General features: G+C 40.4%; 4 protein-coding genes across 7 annotated transcripts; 1 reads left to right on the forward strand and 3 right to left on the reverse strand.

The window, feature by feature from the left end:
* Positions 1 to 43: 43 nt before the first annotated feature.
* LOC6498085 (RNA polymerase II transcriptional coactivator) lies at positions 44 to 664 on the reverse strand. The gene is made up of 2 exons (XM_001962014.4): positions 499 to 664; positions 44 to 435 (listed from the first exon to the last, which is right to left on the reverse strand). The coding sequence occupies exons 1-2, from the start codon at positions 649 to 651 to the stop codon at positions 163 to 165; spliced, it is 426 nt and encodes a 141-aa protein (XP_001962050.2). The 5' UTR covers positions 652 to 664; the 3' UTR covers positions 44 to 162.
* On the forward strand, positions 645 to 1,853 carry LOC26515432. The gene is made up of 4 exons (XM_014906946.3): positions 645 to 770; positions 842 to 1,295; positions 1,357 to 1,406; positions 1,465 to 1,853. The coding sequence occupies exons 2-4, from the start codon at positions 926 to 928 to the stop codon at positions 1,798 to 1,800; spliced, it is 756 nt and encodes a 251-aa protein (XP_014762432.1). The 5' UTR covers positions 645 to 770; positions 842 to 925; the 3' UTR covers positions 1,801 to 1,853.
* LOC6498084 (vascular endothelial growth factor receptor 3) lies at positions 1,798 to 7,021 on the reverse strand. Of its 2 annotated transcripts, XM_014906491.3 has the most exons (15): positions 6,795 to 7,021; positions 6,157 to 6,355; positions 5,630 to 6,099; positions 5,401 to 5,575; positions 5,195 to 5,343; positions 4,960 to 5,134; positions 4,431 to 4,903; positions 4,063 to 4,366; positions 3,558 to 4,007; positions 3,076 to 3,501; positions 2,843 to 3,010; positions 2,498 to 2,743; positions 2,197 to 2,443; positions 2,065 to 2,137; positions 1,798 to 1,999 (listed from the first exon to the last, which is right to left on the reverse strand). In XM_014906491.3, exons 2-15 carry the CDS (start codon positions 6,218 to 6,220, stop codon positions 1,868 to 1,870), a joined length of 3,552 nt encoding a protein of 1,183 aa, XP_014761977.1. In that variant the 5' UTR covers positions 6,221 to 6,355; positions 6,795 to 7,021; the 3' UTR covers positions 1,798 to 1,867. The 2 variants fall into 2 exon arrangements, with proteins under 2 accessions (XP_014761977.1, XP_001962049.2); XM_001962013.4 differs by lacking the exon at positions 6,795 to 7,021 and having other exon boundaries at positions 1,798 to 1,966; positions 6,157 to 6,371.
* Positions 7,022 to 7,589: 568 nt separating this feature from the next.
* On the reverse strand, positions 7,590 to 16,963 carry LOC6498083 (vascular endothelial growth factor receptor 1). Of its 3 annotated transcripts, none has more exons than XM_044716569.1 (18): positions 16,858 to 16,963; positions 16,386 to 16,590; positions 14,783 to 15,288; positions 14,040 to 14,214; positions 13,244 to 13,474; positions 12,781 to 12,929; positions 12,547 to 12,721; positions 12,012 to 12,481; positions 11,642 to 11,951; positions 11,137 to 11,586; positions 10,600 to 11,079; positions 10,382 to 10,541; positions 9,730 to 9,968; positions 9,398 to 9,667; positions 9,084 to 9,333; positions 8,950 to 9,022; positions 8,744 to 8,894; positions 7,590 to 8,622 (listed from the first exon to the last, which is right to left on the reverse strand). In XM_044716569.1, exons 2-18 carry the CDS (start codon positions 16,456 to 16,458, stop codon positions 8,048 to 8,050), a joined length of 4,737 nt encoding a protein of 1,578 aa, XP_044572504.1. In that variant the 5' UTR covers positions 16,459 to 16,590; positions 16,858 to 16,963; the 3' UTR covers positions 7,590 to 8,047. The 3 variants fall into 3 exon arrangements, with proteins under 3 accessions (XP_044572504.1, XP_044572505.1, XP_044572506.1); XM_044716570.1 differs by having other exon boundaries at positions 14,058 to 14,214; positions 16,858 to 16,962; XM_044716571.1 differs by lacking the exon at positions 13,244 to 13,474 and having other exon boundaries at positions 16,858 to 16,961.
* Between the last annotated feature and the right edge of the window lie 1,778 nt (positions 16,964 to 18,741).

Raw genomic sequence — 18,741 nt, forward strand, 5'->3', positions numbered from 1 at the left:
CGCAAGTAGCTTGCGAGGAATGAGACCGAAAGATGGCTCCATATCTTTGTAAATATTTAAGGTAGTTTTTATTCATGGTTTTCTTGTTCAAAAGAAAAGCAAGCTAACATGTTGGTTCTAGGACATTCATATTCTATGACTCGGTAGGGTCTAAGGATTAACTTAACTCTCGATTGCCCCTGTGATTTCATCCGCCTGCTCAATCAGTTTCTTCCACTGTTGTATCGATAGCGAGATGCCCTTTTTGCCGGGAAGGACTTTTCCGTCTTTTTCGTAGTGCTCCCGGATGTCAACCATTTTGCGACCGCGAAACTCGTTGATTGTGACCAAGCGCAATTTCTCTAGCGTCCAGGTATTTCCCTCACTTCTTCCATCCACTTTTCCCGCCGATGAAGCCGGCGTGTTTTTTGCTTTCTTGCTCGCCGGCTGATTGCGCTGGAGGAGAATATATGTACATTTATTTTGACGTTACGATGTGTGATATGAATGGGAACTTACATCTTCGGGTCCACTGTCACTCTCCGAGGAAGAGGACTGTTGCTTTTTCTTTATCTTTGGCATTTTTGGTTCTTTTTTTGGCAAATTATTAATTGATGCACAAAATGTTGGCGCTTGATAGATGAAAGTGTTGGCTAATAAGTGAATTTGCATTCAGTGTTGCATTTGGAAAGTGTTGCATAACGAAAATTTATGCCGTGGGTTGGCGGTAAAATTTAATTTTTGTCTACAACGACGACAAAATCAAATCATTAAGCTTAAATCTTAAAAAGGTATGTTTACATCTAAATGTACACCTCTAGACTTTTTCTAATTTTTTCTTTTTTCATCTTACATATTAAAGCTTTTTAACGTCATTATTTATCAACTGGGCTCAAACTGAAATGTCAATCGGGTTTAAGTGAGTTTAAATATCGAAAAAAGTCAAATGCTCAATATGAGTCAAATGCAAAAGCGCACTCGGCAGCGTGGTAGGAACTTCTCGCCTTCCGAAGAAATCATGCTTTTGGAGCTTCTCCAACCGTTCAAAGAAGTTATCGATAATAAGAAATCCGACGCGGCCACATGTCAGTTAAAAAAAGAGGCCTGGGAGCAGTTAGCTAATCAGTTTTCACTCCAAACTGGCATGCCGCGATCCTGGAGGACCCTTAAGGATAAGTACAAAAATATGAATACCAAGTTAAAGATGGAGGGAAAGATGTTTCCAAACTCTATGAATTCGCTGGAACCTCCTAGCAGTTGTGTTTCTGTTGTGTATGAGAACACCATGGACCAGGCTAAGTCTTCAGAAAATCAAGGTGAGAATAAAGATTCTCGTTAATCCAGTATAATAAGTTTTAAAATACTTTCATATTACAGGCGAATATTTGGAAGGAAAAACTATTAAAACTGAATTTATTCAGCCAGAGGTTGGTTTTAATTTAATTTCACAATACAGACTAAAATGTTATTTATTTCTGCTTCCAGAAAATTCCGGTGGACTTGGAAACTTCAACAAAATCAACTCCTTCCCCTATTCAAATGATAAAGACAAAGAGATTTGTTTTTAAACGGAAGTGCCCATTGGAAGATATGCGAATTAAACTAATCAAAAATCAAATAAAGTTCTATTATGATGAAAATATAAGGGCTTCTAATAAAAATGCCCATGAACTAAAATTAATTTATGATGAAAATATAAGGGCCGCTGAGAAACATCGCCTGGAACTAAAATCAATAAGTCTAAAAAACGAACTCCTGCAATTAGAATTAGAAGAAAAACGTCTGCGCATTGCTAAATTGCATTGTAAATTCTGCGCATAAATGATAAGTTTAATTTAATAAAACAGAAGAAATATTATACAAATAATATAGTATATAAATGGAGGAATTATTGCGAGCAATGAGGAAGCGACGGTGCCGCTTCATTTGGGGATCCCAACAGAGCCTGGTAATCAGTGGGTTGCATTTTTGCGAGCTCCAAGTTGTTCTGTAAATAGGGGTTGTTCATTTCAACGTATTGCTAAAATATAAAGATTATAGGTGTTTTACTAAAACTTCTACCGAAAGTAGATATATTAGACTCACAGTAGTAATCTCTTCTCCCAATATTTCCGAAAAACGGCGAACCAGCTCATTAAACGAAGGTCTGCTCTCAGGACTTTAAAAGAATGCAAACTTTAAAGTGATTTCAAATGGAAACCCTAAGGAAAAGCTTACATCTTTCTCCAGCATAGCAGCATGATTTCATAGATTTCCTGGTTGGAATACGGGGGCTTCTCCATGCGGTAGCCGTTGATGAGCATGTGGAAGAGTCCGTTGGGATCAATACCTGGATACGGCACCTTCGCCAGTGAGAACATCTCCCAGAGGACGATGCCATAGGACCAAACATCGCTGTAGGTGCTAAAAACATGGTCGCTTAGGGATTCCAGTGCCAGCCACTTGATAGGCAGTTTTCCACTCCCTAAAATATAATAAAGTTTTTAATTTAAAATTAAAAATATAAATATTTTTTTACCTTTTTTGTAATAGTTTTGGTACAAGGATCGGGACAGACCAAAGTCACAGATCTTAACCACGTTATTTTCGCAGAGCAGAATATTTCTGGCGGCCAAATCACCGTGCAGGACCTTCTTGAAAGAGAGGTACTCCATGCCTCGGGCCACTTGAAAGGCCCAACTGACCAAATCGGAGGTCGTAATTTTTATGGGCTTCGTTGAGTCGTTTTCATAATTCGAGCCCCAGATGGGCGTATATGTTGTAGCTGATAGACATTACAGTTAAAATATTATATATAATCGTAGATTCTTTGGGAAATTCTTTGGGAATATATGGAAGGGACAATATGGAGAAATATGCTTACCTTCATCATGGGAGTCAGTATCATTGTCAATCAATGTATCAATGTGATAACTGGGATCAATAAGATCTGTTTGAGGATTTATTTGATTAACAAAGTCAGATCTATTCTTAAGCAGAATATTATGAATATTTTCAAACCGACTGTACTCTAAAATGACCATGAGCTCATCTGCAATGTAAGGCATTAAGTTAGACTTTCAAATTGAAGTTTTTAGTTTTATAATTCAAACTTACTTTTATCAATATTATTGGTAACAGCTCCGAGGAGATTCACCACGTTCACGTGCTGGCCCAATTGGATCATGATTTTTAGCTCAGCCATAAAAGCATCCATCACCTTTTTGTCCGCTGAGCGTTTGGCCATTTTTACGGCAACGTTTGTGGTGCTCTCATCCCTACGGATGCCTTTCGCCTCGCCTTTGAGTACCACTCCAAAGGCTCCTTCCCCCAGCTGCTTGCCCAGCTTTAGGGTGTCCCGCGGGATCTTAAAAACAGGTGGAAGATGTTCATATAGCACCACAAACTCTTCACTTTTGGTTGCATTCAACGCAACTCGTCGCTTATGAGCGCGGAAGCAGCAAAGGGCCGGGCAAGCTAAGAAGATGACCGCAATAAGTAATATAAGGATTCTTCCCCAACCCAACCACCATGAGCTCGGATCTGAAACGATTATTTAACAATTGAAAAATTATACAAAAGAATCTTAGAAGTCTCACCTGTAATAACTACTTCCACGGATTTTTCAATCATGCCCCCTCGGTTCTCTACTCTGCATTTGTAGACACCCTGGTCCCTCAGAAGCAAACGCTGGATGGATAGCTTGGAGTCGCTTATAAGGACGCGCGTTTGATTCCTTTCGGTCAGTTCTTTGTCATCCTTGAACCATTGGACCCTGTAGGGGGTAATGGCTCTGAAGCTACATTCTAGTATCAAGGACTCATTTAACATCCGTGCCATTTGGGATGTTTCACTAGTGTTGGGACGCTGCCATTCCGGTGGCGGAGTATTATGGATGGTCAGACTAAAATTCCGTTCTTGGTACTCCTTAGAGATATCGATGTGGAAAGCTCGGCAGGTGTAGTTCCCCCTGTCATTGTCGCCAATGTCTAAAAACTGCAAAGTACTCTTGTAGGAAAATGTGCCGTTTAAATTTATAATTTTAACACCTGAAAAATGAATATTTTTATTTTTTCATCAGTTCTAATAGTTTTGTTTTCTTACGATTAGAATTATTCATCTTCTGGCCGTCGCGGAACCACAGAAGATTATTATTAAAGTGGTATTCCAAAGCTCCGCAGGTTAAATTTATATTGTCATGCTTATAAGGCTGCCTATTAGGTGGAAGAAGTGTAATATTCATATCACTGTCCAAATCGGATAGAAGTATTCGTGAATCGGCGGTGACATATTTTTCGTCCACCGTAGTATTTGCAAAGATTGTGAGAATTCCCGGAGAAGCTGGAAGGTATGTGACCTCATAGGTCACTTCTCCTTGCCCCGCACCTGGTCTTGTTACATAGGGAAGCTGCAAGATAGTCGTTGTTGAACTTCCATTTGATTCTTTTATATAAAGTTCTTTGGACACTTACATTAGTTGAGACATTTTGACAGTTCGGCCATCGGGGCATTAAAGTGCAGGTCCTGAACTCAAAGGACACCCTAGCCGGTCGAACAGCTCGAACATAGTACTCCAACTTGAAGGTGCTTCCCTCTTGGACATAGATTTCCGACGGAGGTGCAATCAGTTTGGGTTCGTGTCTCACGGTCACGTTGTACTGCCGGCTGACATTTTGAAATATATTGTCAACTAGCAGGACATAAGCGCCGCCATCGTCCTGCTGGACATCTATTCGCAAAGAGGTGCTCGACTTCTCGTAAAAGATCTCAAAATGCGGTTCCGAAGGCCAAATCTCCCTCCCATTTGGCTTATACCAGTGGATGCTTGGCCTCGGATAGGCACTAAAGGAGGCATTTATCCAAATAACTTGGCCGGGATAACAATTAAGGTGATCAAGATTATTCAATTCTGGCTCAGTTATATTCAGAAACACCTCATTGGGTTCTGCAATATGTAAGATATATGTGAATATATAAAATAATATATTATTTTAAACCAACCTAGAACTTTTACGTGGTAGGTAGCAGAAGTGGAGATATTATTATCCTTTACTATGCACTGGTAAGCTCCGCTATCAATAGGATGAGCACTTTTTATGGACAACTCGCTTTTCCATAATTGGTAAGTCATATTTAAGTTGTAGGAACTATACCCAGTCTCGGTATGGAGACTTTTCTTTAGAGGGAATTATATACTATAATTAGATAACATTAATAGAGCCTTTCGGATACCAACCTTGGCGTAAAGTGGCATTGACCAATCCATACCAAAGTTGGCTTTTAAGGAGGCAGTCTGCTCGCAGGTGAGAGTCACATCGAAGCCCTTTTCGACATAGTGACCAAAATTGCTTCTGATGATGGGACGATCCATTTGTTTGAAACCAACTAAAAGATACATTATGGGAAAATGTTGATATTAAAGTGTTTAATGTAATCGGTTACCCCTTGTTTTGGCAGTGTATATAATTGACTCGTCTAAATTTTCCTTAAAAGGGTCCTGTGGCAAACAGATAAGTTGGCTGCCATTTTGAAGTCTTCCGTTTTTTAGTTCAAAGCCTCTCATGGGGTTATAAGTTGGGATAGTTTGATTGGATTTGTCTGTATAGGAGCTTAAAGTCTGTGTAAAGAAAAAATCAGTTGGAAATCTGACTGATGATGTGAAATTACTCACAATGTTTTCGGCTTTTAACTGAACCTTCGTATCGGGCATCGAGGGCTTGCAAGGTATCAGCAGGTTATCGTACAGCCCAAATATCACAACTGGTTGATGAGGAACTAGCTTCTTTCTAGTATCGTTCACATAAATATAAATTGAGCTGGCTAGTTCCAGGTTTAAATTCTCCACCAACATCTCCTCATCGATTTCGAGGTATTTTTTCAGTCCCGACTTCTTGATGCAGTAGTAGGCGCCCACATCGTCCGCCGATACAACATCCAGACTTAAACTCGCCGAATTGTTGGATTTTTCAAATATATTCCAGAATATTTTGTGGATACTCCACCACGTTACCGGCTCCTCGGCCTCGCAGCTCACATTGTAGGAGGACTTGTACTGCAAAATAATAAACTCCAAGCAGGGTGTGATCCTTGGCGCTCCGTTCTCTCCCCCGCAATTTATGGAGTGCCCATTCTTCGTCACATCTTCCGACATTTTTGAATTTTTTTAGTTAAGCCTTTAAAGGACACTTAGCTACTTACATGCATTACATCCTAATGTATAGAAGAGGATCAGCAGTAGATTCAAAAATCGCCTCTTTGGCATGGTTACAGTTTTAAATATTATTTATAATTAAATACTCCTTTATAAGTAACACATATACTTGATTATACTTTGATGACTTGGCAGTGATTTGACAATTCGTTAGTCAACATCAGCATAGATCTTCAAAGGTTTTTACTTACAAATAAAAAATAAATAAAATTTTATAATCAAATACATTCTAATTATTTGTCATGTAGAGATATAGGTTGTCTGAGTCATAGTTGTAATTTAAGTACTATAGAAAACTATAGATTAGTCCGATTAGTCACTTTAAAAAACTATACTATTCACCAGAACAAGATTATATATTTTTTTTCTCAGATTTATCTTTATGAGGAGTCACTTTCATACAAGATATCGATTCAAAAATATGGATTAAATACTTTATACATTTTTTTTCATGAGGAGGTTTACATGGTCTGGGATGAAGTTAATTTAAATATTTTATATAATTTATATTATATACATAATTATAATTTTTTCTAATATTGCAATAATTTTGATATAATTTTGACCCATGATATAAGTCGATTAATCACATTTCAATGATTAATAACGCTAGACGCTCTCTTACAAAACACTTTTTTCCATAATAAGGACGTATCTTTTTATTCCTCAGATTCACTATCTTCTGGCGTTTATATGGCGTTCTGGCGTTCGTTGATTACAAAAATTGATAGTTATTTAGCTGCAGGGGGTCCACCAGATCCAGCCAAGTTTTGAAAGTGGTCTATGAGAGAAAAGAGTTTGGGAACCACTGGTCTAGGCAGCTGTTACGCGCTACGTGTATCGCCATAGCAGCGCATGCGCCTGGCGATACCTTACTCTCATTCACTCTCTCTCTCTCTCGCACTCTATCTTTCTCTTTTCCTCTTCTCCTTCCGAGTTGCGTTAAGCGTTCAACGCTATTCCCCCTCCACTGGAGCGTTAAACGTTTAACGCAACATTTTCCGGCGTCGTATAAGAAGTTTCACTTCAAAAACTAAACACTGTCACAACCGATATAGTAATTTTATATTTTATACTAAAGTATTAAAGTATTTTAGTAAGCACGTTACGTCCCAGACGATCGCCCAAAGGCAACTGAACATTACTTCAGCAATAAAAATGAAATTTTATTTTTAGAATAAAAATATAAAATGAGTGGTATAAGACGTTTAAAATTTAACTCAAACTCAAATGAGTGATATTTAAAATAATTTTCTTATCAATTTTATTGCTCTCCTTTAAAAGGGGAATCACATAAAAAAGGAATCTCTTGAGCAAAATAGTTCTTCGAGAAAAATACGAATAGTTTTGAAAGTAAACTTTTATTATTATCTGAAAATGACCTACTTTAGTTTGGATAAAATAAGAAAAACACATTTGCTTAATAGTATACCCATTATATTTGAGTAATCGTAGGTTTATATGTACATACACGCATACACAGTTTAAGACAATTAATTAAATAGATAAGTAACTTAGTCTAGACCCTAAACATAGACATGAAATGGCATTAATAAGTGTATTACATCGATTGAGTGGATGTGGGTGTGGGAGTGGGGGTTGTGTGCTCTTAAAGCTATATCAGAATCTAAACAATGCCACTAAGTAGTATTGTTGTCTAAAGGCCTCCTTTTCAGTTCAGGTGAAGTGATCACATGAAGGTTGAATTTGTAATTTTTGATTTAACAATAACATTTTTACGAGTAATTTCTATTCATTTACATTGACAAAATAAAAACAGTATTAATTTTTAATTGATTATTTTGGTTTTGTGTTTTTTTTTTTCCAACTGAACCTTTAACGAGACCTCAAAGGAGCTGCGAAGGATAATCCTATAGTCTAATATCTTCGCTGTTCCTTTTCGCTGGCGCTGGACAGTGGCTGGTATCCCGGATTTGAGAAGGCATCTGTTGACGCTCCGGCGACTGGGGACTTTCCGGGAATATTTTTTCTAGGTGGCTTCACGTTCACGTAGTTCTCGGCGGCGGAGCCGGAGAATTCGCCATTCAGTTTCGTTTCCACGTGATGGCGGGGCGAGGGCGTGGGCGTGGGAGTGGCATAGTGCTGTTTCAGAGTTTGATTGAATCTCCTTGTCGGATCTGGACCATCGTCCGAACCGCCAGACTGGCGATGCAGCATGGGAATCTCCTCGGGCGCCTGGTCCGCCGCATCCACGGTGGGAATACCGTTCTTCTTGCGGAGCAACTTACTCGCCCCATTGTTCATGTTGTTACTTAACGTCGGCGATTGCCGCGATCCTGCTGGAAAATTGAAAGTCGTTTCGCTTGAAAAGTCCGGAAAGTCGGATGACCCGTCTTCCGGGCGCGATTGCGAGAATATGGCAGTGCAGGCATCGCTATCGGAGTCCTGGTCGGGGCTCATCGCCTGGTAGTCGTCCGGCACGGATTCAATGCCTGTGTTAGTGTGCCAGCGGGTGGAGGTGCAAATTGGATGTTCGGATGGTTGGATGGATGTGGGTGAGCGTGCAGAGTTAGTTTCCATGGCTGTGGTCAGAGGAGATATCAGAATACTCACGAATATCGGGCACTATGCGTCCGTTGACATAGCTGGGGGCCGAGGGTGCCACCTCGTCCGGGGAACCCATCAAGGCGAGGTAATCGGTCTCCTGCTTCTTCATATACTCCAGGTTGCTCTGCATGTATGGGTTGTTCAGGTCCAAATAGTGCTATGGGGGTACATGGTTAGCTAATAATACCATTGATTCAGATAGAGGTACTTACGTTGGCGACATCTTCACCCAGCATGTTGGCGAAGCGTTTCTCCAGCGCATTAAAGAGCGGTCTGCTCTCAGGACTTTTAATAAAATAAAGGATAACTTAATTTCAAGTTGAAAGTAACCTTTGGGAGGACTTACTTCTTTCGCCAGCACTCCAGCATGATCTCGTAGAGCTCCTGGTTGGCATATGGGGGCTTCTCCATGCGGTAGCCATCGTTCAGCTTGTTGAAGAGCTCCTGATTGGGATCAATACCCGGATACGGCACCTTCGCCAGTGAGAACATCTCCCAGAGGACAATGCCAAAGGACCAGACATCGCTGTAGGTGCTAAAGACGTGGTCGCATAGGGATTCCAGCGCCAGCCACTTGATGGGCAGTTTTCCGCTTTCTTAAATGCGACAAAGAAATGGAAATAAATATTTCAAATGGAAAATAGATTTCTTGGAGTATACCTGACTTCTTGTAGTTGTCTCCTCGGTACATGGACCGGGCCAGGCCAAAGTCGCAGATCTTAACCACGTTGTCTTCGCAGAGGAGAATGTTTCTGGCGGCCAAATCGCCGTGGAGGACCTTCTTGGAGGACAGGTAGTCCATGCCTCGGGCCACTTGGAAGGCCCAACTGATCAGATCGACGGTCGTTACCGGCATGGCCTCTGTGACGTCGGTTTTATAATTGGATCGCCAGGCCGGCTGGACAGAATTATTGGACATTACTTGGTCATCTATTGATAAAGAAGGATAAAAATTGTGTATTGAAAAAATGAAATAAATATAGCAATTATACCTTCCGGAACTGTGGTCATCACTGTGGCACAGGTGTCCATTTGCCGATCGTAGCTGTAGGTTGCATTGCCGGTAACTGTCCGTCCGGCTCGGGTGCCCGAGCGGGGATCATTGTCCGAGTTTCTGCGATGGGGCGATGAGTGCGTGTTATTGTTGTACACCGAGTTCATGTGATTTATATAGGAGTGGTGTGGGAACCCAATATTTGCATACTTCAAGCCACCACCACCATTCGCATCGCTGTTATTTTTTTGGGGGTTTAGTCGCCACACCACAGGATCAAAATACAGGACCCAGAGTGAGACCCACACAGATAGAAGGGAGGCAGGATAACAAGCACAGGTGCAGATACATTCATTCACAATCAAAATGCCGAGTAAGTGTTGTTTTTTTGTGAAGTGTTGAAGTGTTTTGAGAGTTGATTAGGATTCATGTGGACCAAATCGGGGTTAGTTGGGTGTTAGAATTGTGGTATGGATAGTGTAACCAAAACCAGTAAACGAAACAGAAACAGAATTAGTTATTAGTTATTAGGGTTAGTTTGTATAACTATATAAGATTAGTCTGTTGAAATATAATTAATCTATTATTGAAGGTTAAGGTCAACAAAGAACACAAAGAAGGAGGGAGTAAATTGGCCCGAAACCACTTACCGATGCAGGTCGAAGTTCTCTGACTCCCTCTGGATCGTTATGCTGGGATCGATATGATCTGTTTCGGAGTTAATCTGATTAATGAAGCATTTCCGATTCCTCAGCAAGAAGTTCTGGATGTTGCCAAAGCGGCAGTATTCCACAATGACCATAAGTTCTCCTGCAGCAGAATCAAGAATGTTTCAAAAAAACCCCAACAGTTGATACTCTCCACTTACGTTTGGCAATATTTTTGGTAACAGCTCCCAGAAGGTTGACCACGTTCAGGTGCTGGCCCAAATGAACCATGATCTTCAGCTCGGAGACAAGAGCCCGTACCACCTCATCGTCCGCCGTGCGTTTTACCATTTTTACGGCAACGGTGGTGCATCTCTCCTCCTTCCGGATGCCCGTCGCTTCGCCCTTAAGCACCACTCCGAAGGCGCCGGCTCCCAGCTGCTTGCCCAGCTTCAGGCTGTCCCGCGGAAACTCAAACTCGCGGTTGTAGGGCAACAGCTCCGCCTGTTCATCCAGGGTCAGATCTGGATTGATGTGTGCCACGGCGCCCTCCTCAAAGTTGGCCAGGCCGGCGGCCTTCAGGGCCAGGTGCCGCTTGTGCTCCTTGTGGTAGCGAACGGCAAGGAAGGCGCATAGGCTGACCAGGAACAGGAACATGATTATACCGAACCACACCCATCCCTTGTTGATGCCAGGAAGGTCTAAAAAAAAGGGTACAAAAATAAATATGAAACCTTTGTCTAAGAGTGATAACTTACCAGTTATGATCACAGTCACGGACTTCTCGATTTTGCCCAATCGGTTCTCCACCTGACACGTGTAGACCCCGTCGTCGCGAGGATACAGATGGCTAATAAACAGCTTGGACTCATCCTCCAGGATGTGGGTAAGATTCGTTTCGACCAGTTCCTTGTCGTCCTTGAACCAACGAACCGTAGCCAGGGGAACGGCTGTGGAGCGACATTCCAGCTCCAAGGACTGACTCAGTTTCCTTTCAATTTTCAATTTCTTGGGGATATTGGGTGTCTGCCACACCGGCGCCTTCGGCTCGTGGATATAGACATCCACCTCCCGACGATCGTATTCGGAAGGACGATGGATGTGGTGAGCACGACATTCGTAGGTTCCCCGATCTCGGTCGCCGATTGCCGAAAAATGGACAGTGCTCTTGTGGGAATACTGACTCACAGTCCTTATAATTTTAACATCTGCAATAGTGATACTTAAGATTCTGAATATAATAGAACTCCCTCGACAATTTACCATCGGATTCGACCAGCTCTTCGCCGTCGTGATACCACTTGAGATCGCCATTGAAGTGATAGGCCAGGGCCTCGCAGGTGAAGTTCTCCTCGTCGCCTCTGGCAATCTTTCGATTTAAATCCAGACCGTGTATAGTCATGTTGCTGGGAATGTCGCCCAGCATTACGTGGGCCCTTGCAATTGCTGAGAAATTTTGACCATCCACTAAATTCATGGCTGCGCAACTGAAGATGCCCGGCTTGGTGGGAGTGAAGATAGCCTCATAGATCGTTTCCACACTGAGTCTGCCGGGCCTCATCTTGGAGGTGAGCTGTTTATGGAAATGAAATTTCTAATAGATGAATCATCTTGAGTATATTTCAGAACTTACATCAATATTCTCTCTGGCATATTCGCAATTGGGCCAGCGAGGCTGCAGACTGCAGGAGTAGAAATTGAGGGAGACTATTGGCAGAGGATGGCCCCGGACGTAGCACTCCAGTTTGGCCTCTCCGCCCACCTGGACGTAGACATCTGAAACGCTAACAACAGGTCCGGATTTGACACTAACGTTGTACTGGCGGTTGACCGTGTTGTAGATATTCTCTCCTCGCAGGACATAGGTGCCGCTATCCTCCAGCTGGGCATTGAGGATCTGCAGTGTGGTGCTAGACTCCCTTGAGATTATTTTGAACTTGGGCTCCGTCTGATGGATATCGCTTCCATCGGGCTTATGCCAGTAGAAGGTGGGTATTGGATATCCCTCAAAGTTAGCTGTCATCTGAATAGTCTTGTTCGAATATCCTTCTACACTGTAATGATTTGTAGGCTCGTACACCCTTAGATAGGTCTCGTTCATTTCTGGAAAGTGTACAAGAATTTTCTTTATAGTTTCCATTGGTCGTTGACACGAGGTGACTACCTACTCAGTACTCTCAGCTTGTATGTGGAGTAGATTGTGTCGAATCCATCAGACACCACGCACTTGTAGGGTCCACTATCCGTGAGCTGGGCCTTCTCCACCGTCAGTGTGCCCCGACCGACTTGGTGAGTGGTGTTCGTGGTCTTGACAAATTTCGGAGTGGTAATGATAAGACGACTCTGCAGAATATAAGTTAGTTCTATTAGATGTCCTTGAAAGGCATATTGCGATCACCAACCATATCCTTGATGGGAGTAATCCATTCCATGTGATAGCTGGCATCTATGACGTCGGTCTGTTCGCAGACGAGTGTGAATGAGGAGTCCTTTTCGACGTGATGATTTATACTGGATTTGATCTCGGGCCGGCCCATTGGCTTGTTGACCTCTGTTGTGTTTATTAGAATACAAATCGTTATTATTTATCCCTTTAATATCTCGTGATGAGAGAAGCAATACTACAGCATCATGCGGATAATGGGTTGGGTTAGTCATACACATGCAGACATGAATAGGGTTAAAATTAGAATACAAAAAAGTTGAATGGTAGCATGGGGATTAGCAAACAAAGTCAGTCCATAACCAAAGAAATATTAAAGCAAAATCATAATCACACAGATGGTAACACGAGCAAACACAAACCAAATACGATCACAATCAAAAGCGTAAAAACTGCCAGGACAATAAACAGACAACACTTACGCCCTGGCCGAGGTGAGGACGACGAGGCGGGACTACGCTTCGCCCGATCCCATGATATAGCTTCGAAATCGGAGGTAACTCCGTCAAACCCATCACCAGAGATTAGAGCTACTTTACCCTGTTTCGATTGGTTAGTAACAGTAGTAGGGACCTCGTCATCGTCCTCATCGACATAATCATACCCTAAGGTAGATGTTGGTGCTTTGGTACTGGGATTATCCCATCTGGATGCTGGAGGAGTTAGCAAATTAACAAATAAAGGATATTCGGGTATTCAATCATTAGTTGACAATGTGAGGAATACACTGAGAGACACGGAAAAAGCTATGTGATGGGTTAGTAATATATTTATTCCGACTGCAGGCAGTGTGTACAGCATTTGATTAAACCAAGCAAATAAAAATCACAGAGAGATAAAGGTGTATCTTAGTCTAGCATTCACCCGAAACCGAATATTCATGACTTGGATTGTAAAAAATGATACATGTTGTTGCATAAGTTTTAGAAAAATACTATCCTTTGTGGAGAGAAATGTTTAAAATAAATTTAAGAATTAGATTTTATTTTTTGTGCAATAGTTTTGTTTTTGAAATAGTGAAGTTGTGCCGGCTTAAACTTTAAAGCGTTAATTTTTGGAGAATATTGTATAGATTGAATCCTTGACCCGAAGAAGCCTTGCCCGATACCGAAACCGCTTCAAAATATAATTATTTGTTTTTCAAAAGTGGAAAGCAATATTTACGACATGTATAGGACGGAAATCACAAATCACAAACTTTGGGGTGCAAAAACTCACTATCAATTTGTTCGTTACCAATAAACTTCACAGTAATGAAATTGATCTCCTCATCGTTGTCTGGGGAGGGTTCCGCAGGCAAGCATTCATACTCGCCGCCCTGAAGGATGCCGTTCATTTCTATGGAGAATCCCTTCATAGGATTATACCGAATGGCTTTCTTGCTGGAAGTTGTCTAAACACAGATGGATATGGTAAGATATCTGTATACTCCAGAAAATCATTTCCTAAATCCTATTAAGCTCAACATATTTTTGGACTTTTATTATTTTAGGGTAGGTAGGTTAAAGAGTTTCTATTTTTACGATGATATCCTTTACATATTTTAATATTTATATATATTTATATTTACATATATTATGGTTTTCTAACTACAGCTTGAAAATTATATAATGTCTGGAACATACGTCTATAACTAATTGGAATAGCAGTATCATTGCAGTACAGGTCCTCTGGTGTTTTATCGATAACCTGCAAAATGAATCCCCTTTTCCGATCGTAGCTCCAATCTTTGAAGTACATTGGAAGGATATCGCTTTGCTTCTTGGAACTGCTGATCCACTCGGTTCTCTTCAAGTATTAGAAGACGATGGATTTAATTTAAAATATGACCTTTAACTACATTGTCTTTAAAATATTTACTATTTTTAATTTTTTACCAATAATTTTCTGTTTTCTAGAGACGAATAATAATAGAGCTCAGAGCATAAATCCCTTACCATTGCGAACCCCAAATTACTTACTTCCGAGTTGAATTGAAGAATAACCTCCGTGTCGGGCATCGTGGGCTTGCAGGGAATCACCACGCTGGTATATTGGCGTGCCATCACCAATGGGGAGTAGGGAACCAGCAAGTGATTCGGATCATTCACGTATACATAAATGGAGACGGCTTCATAATTGTTCGTATATTCCACCATCTTATCCTCATCGATATCCAAACTACTTTCCAGCTGGGACTTCTTGATACAGTAGTAGGCCCCCACCTTTTCCGCCGTCACATCCACTAGCTCCAGCCCGGCCCCATAGGGTCGCTGTGGATCTGTCTCCGAGTTGTCGAACTCCTCTGTGAGGACGCTGTCGTGGGCATACCACCAGGTCACCGGTTCCTCCGCCTCGCACCTCAGTGTGTAGGAGGTCTTGTAATCCAGTTGGACGGACTCCAAGCAGGGCGTGATCAGCGGTGCTCCATTCGTCCCGCCACAATCTACACTGGGCTCATAGTCATCCAAATTCTGTGGCCGGGGTACTGTAATAATTGGTGATTAAAAAATTATTGGTGAAATTTAATACATATCTTTGGATTAAAATCGGAAAGAGGCATGGAAGGAAAATGTGGCCCCCCAGCGGTGGCTATATCTTGGCCAATTTTTGAGCGGAATACCTCTAACGATTTGTAGAACGATTCTCCATCATTCTGCATAAAAATCTTAAAACAACATTTTTTTTAGATTTTTTCCTTTTAGAACTTTCATGAGGGATCCCCTTCAAAAATCGGAAAGTTGCATGGAAGGACAGCATGGTCCCCAGCAATCGTTGATAGAAAGATATAACAACGTTGGGTTTATAATAGTTGAATTTACTTAAGTAACCTTAAACTATAAAGAAGAAACATAAAACCAAATTCTTGAAATTCCATTCTCTTCTTTTTATCAATGGCGCTATAGTAATAAGCTTAAATGAATTGTGTCCATGCGGCGCTACTAGTTTATAAAGAATCTCCCTCCCAGCTAAGTCTCTGCGTTGAGGCGCTGTTGATTTTATTATGCCGTACTCCAGAATCAATTATTTGTTTACTGGCGATAACAATTGAGCCTTGCCTCTGCGATACTGGAGGCATTCTGTTCACTCAGCGCAACAAGTGCGCGTCTTATGTGTATAAAAAATGTGTATATAAATATTCAAATATCAGCATAGTGTCTAAGACGAGTGGGAGAAGAGAAATTTCGACTGCTTATCAATTTTTGGTGACAAGATGAGCCGAGTCAACAGATTGGGGACTCGGAGAAGTGAAATTTTAACACCAAGAGTGCTAAAAGTTTGATTAAATATATAAACTATATACACTTTATATGTATACATTTTTTTTTAAAGAATTGTCTTCGCTATAGAACACATATTAAATAAATAAATAACTATGAGAACTCTTCTGATAAGAAATTCTGTGTTTTTTCACATTTTTTTCAATTGAGACTCCAGACCCATTAATTATAAAATCTGTATGACAGGAAGCGTTTCGTGATACCGCTTACACTCTCACACAACGAGTTCTATCAGAAAATGTAATCTCTTGAAATATGTTGGTTTCAGGATATAAGGTTTTACGACTTGCACTTGTGTACTTACATGCATCGCTTCCTGAGATCAAAATGTGGAGCAAAGGCAGCAACAGGGCCAAGGAAATCCACCTCTTCAGCATGATTTAATTGTTTGTTGATTTTTTGTTAAATATAATACTAATTTGTTTCTCCTAAATATTGAAAATATTAACACATTCGGACCAGTAATGCCATCGTCACGCTGGAAGATACTTTGTTCACTTAGCGATGCACTGAAAGAAACCACAATTCAACACATTAATTTTGTTTTATTCTAGTTTTATTTTTTATCACCTTTATAAATTATTTAAAAAATTTATATGGAAAAAATAAAATAATATATGCATCCATTTGTTTGTACATTTTTCTTTGAAAACACACACTTTTTGAGCTATTTCTTGTTAGGTTATATATATTTTTTGTTGTTTGGGTTTAGCTTTTATATTTTCCACTTTATAAATTTGTTTTTTATAATATTTTAAATTTTTTATAATTTTTACCAACGATATTCGACAGACGCTTAGCTAGAACGCACAACCCGCAAGATCTTTCGAAGCAAACTGAAGCTTTGCAGCTCTGGTACCCGGGAGAATCCCGTTGTCGGAGAAGAATTCTTCCATACTTCTCCCTCTATATTATTCTCTCTTTCTCGTACTCTTTATAATTTTGATAAGAATACCGCTTCCCCTTTTTGGGGCTGTTGTTTTTTTTAACTCAGGCTCAGATTCAGATTCAGCTAGAAGTCGTTACTTTCTGAGCCCTCGATAATACTCGTATGAAAGAAAACATCTTGAGAGACGATACATACATAAAATGCTCTGAACTCGGATAATCTGCATCCGCAGTTATCAGGAAATTCTTATGCGCATAAACAAAAAACAAAAACAAAAGCACTGAGATGCTGATTTTGGAACATTGCGCATACGCACAGTATGCAAGAGTTCTTATGCGTTCGTTATATTTTGGAGTTTCTTTTTTTTTTGTGTCATTTCCGCATTTGGAAATGAGAGCTTATTTGACAAGGGAGTAGGGGTGGTGGTGGGGTGTGGCACACACCTACAAATAAGGCAACAGGTCACCCACATGGCCATAATTCACTGTCACATACGTTGAGCCACTAAATGACAACAGGACATGCACAATTAAACAAGCTGACTAACCATTGGCTACAGATTAAAAAAAAATTACATATATATTAAAAAATATTATAACAAACTATATATGAATTATTTAAGAGATCGAATAGAAAATGGCTCAAGAATGAACTCTTTTGTTAAATAATCTTTAATCCCATATTTTTATAATCTCTGTGGAAATAGTTTAGCATATTTGAGATGATATCATAACAAGTGAGATCATATTCGTACAAAGTGCAAATATTGTGTCTGGAATTTCACGAACATTTGTTTAATTGTCTAAAATTCATAAACACTTTTCCATCTGGATCTAAAAAATCAAAGAATTATGAATATTATTTAGAAAGTGGCCATAAATTATTGTTTATACAGATTTTAATTGATTGTTTAGTGAATTAAAGACATCTGTGGAAATGCGAGTATTTATTTTTTCGTGTGTAGCTAACCGGCGCCATCGTTTGGCCGCAATTAGAGAAAACGAACCGACAGCTGATGGGCCACTTCCCGCGGCCATGTCGTAAATGTTTGTAATCCCGCCCAGTTGGATTACAACAAGTGTCCCGTCTCCCCATTGCCTTTTATTTTTATCAATAAACAGAAATTTAATTTTGCTGGCAAACTTTGCGGACGCACCTCCAGCCATGACATTTTGGCCTGGCTAATTGCCGCAGTTGGCCAGCAAATAAAGCCATTCATCTTTGTCACCCCGTTGTAGTCCTTTTTGGGCTCTCAAGGTCAGTGCATTAAATACTTATATACAAAGTTAAATGGCTCCTATCAGCTAATCGAAAGCGCTCTGGTTTCACCTGTCTTGGCGTCTTGGCCAGACCAGCATGTGAGCACTACGGCTTAAGCTTCTCAAGAAAACGCAATCATCTGGCAAATATTGACTTGGCCACTAATCGCCTGACAGAAACAGGACAACAGGCTTAAATGGGCGATGAAAAGTCAGGTAAAAGTTATCTTGAAGAGTGTTACGGTTTAATGGAGTCTTTAGGATACCCTTTTCTACAAAAAAAATTAAAACTTTACCACCAAGGGAAATCTGAAGTTCATTTATATTCATTATCAAGAGCCTGAGTTAAAGGAAATTCGATTTAAAAACCCAAAGAAATCCGGTTACAGATAAGGGCTTGTGTGAAACAATACACGAGATAACGTTCCTGGAATTTCCCAAAACATAAAATATAATAAATTTTGCAAATAGTTTTTGCAAATATATCAAGATACAATACTTGGAATTCCACA

Source organism: Drosophila ananassae, chromosome 3R (genome assembly GCF_017639315.1).
Source record: "Drosophila ananassae strain 14024-0371.13 chromosome 3R, ASM1763931v2, whole genome shotgun sequence".
In the NCBI taxonomy this organism is placed as follows: domain Eukaryota; kingdom Metazoa; phylum Arthropoda; class Insecta; order Diptera; family Drosophilidae; genus Drosophila; species Drosophila ananassae.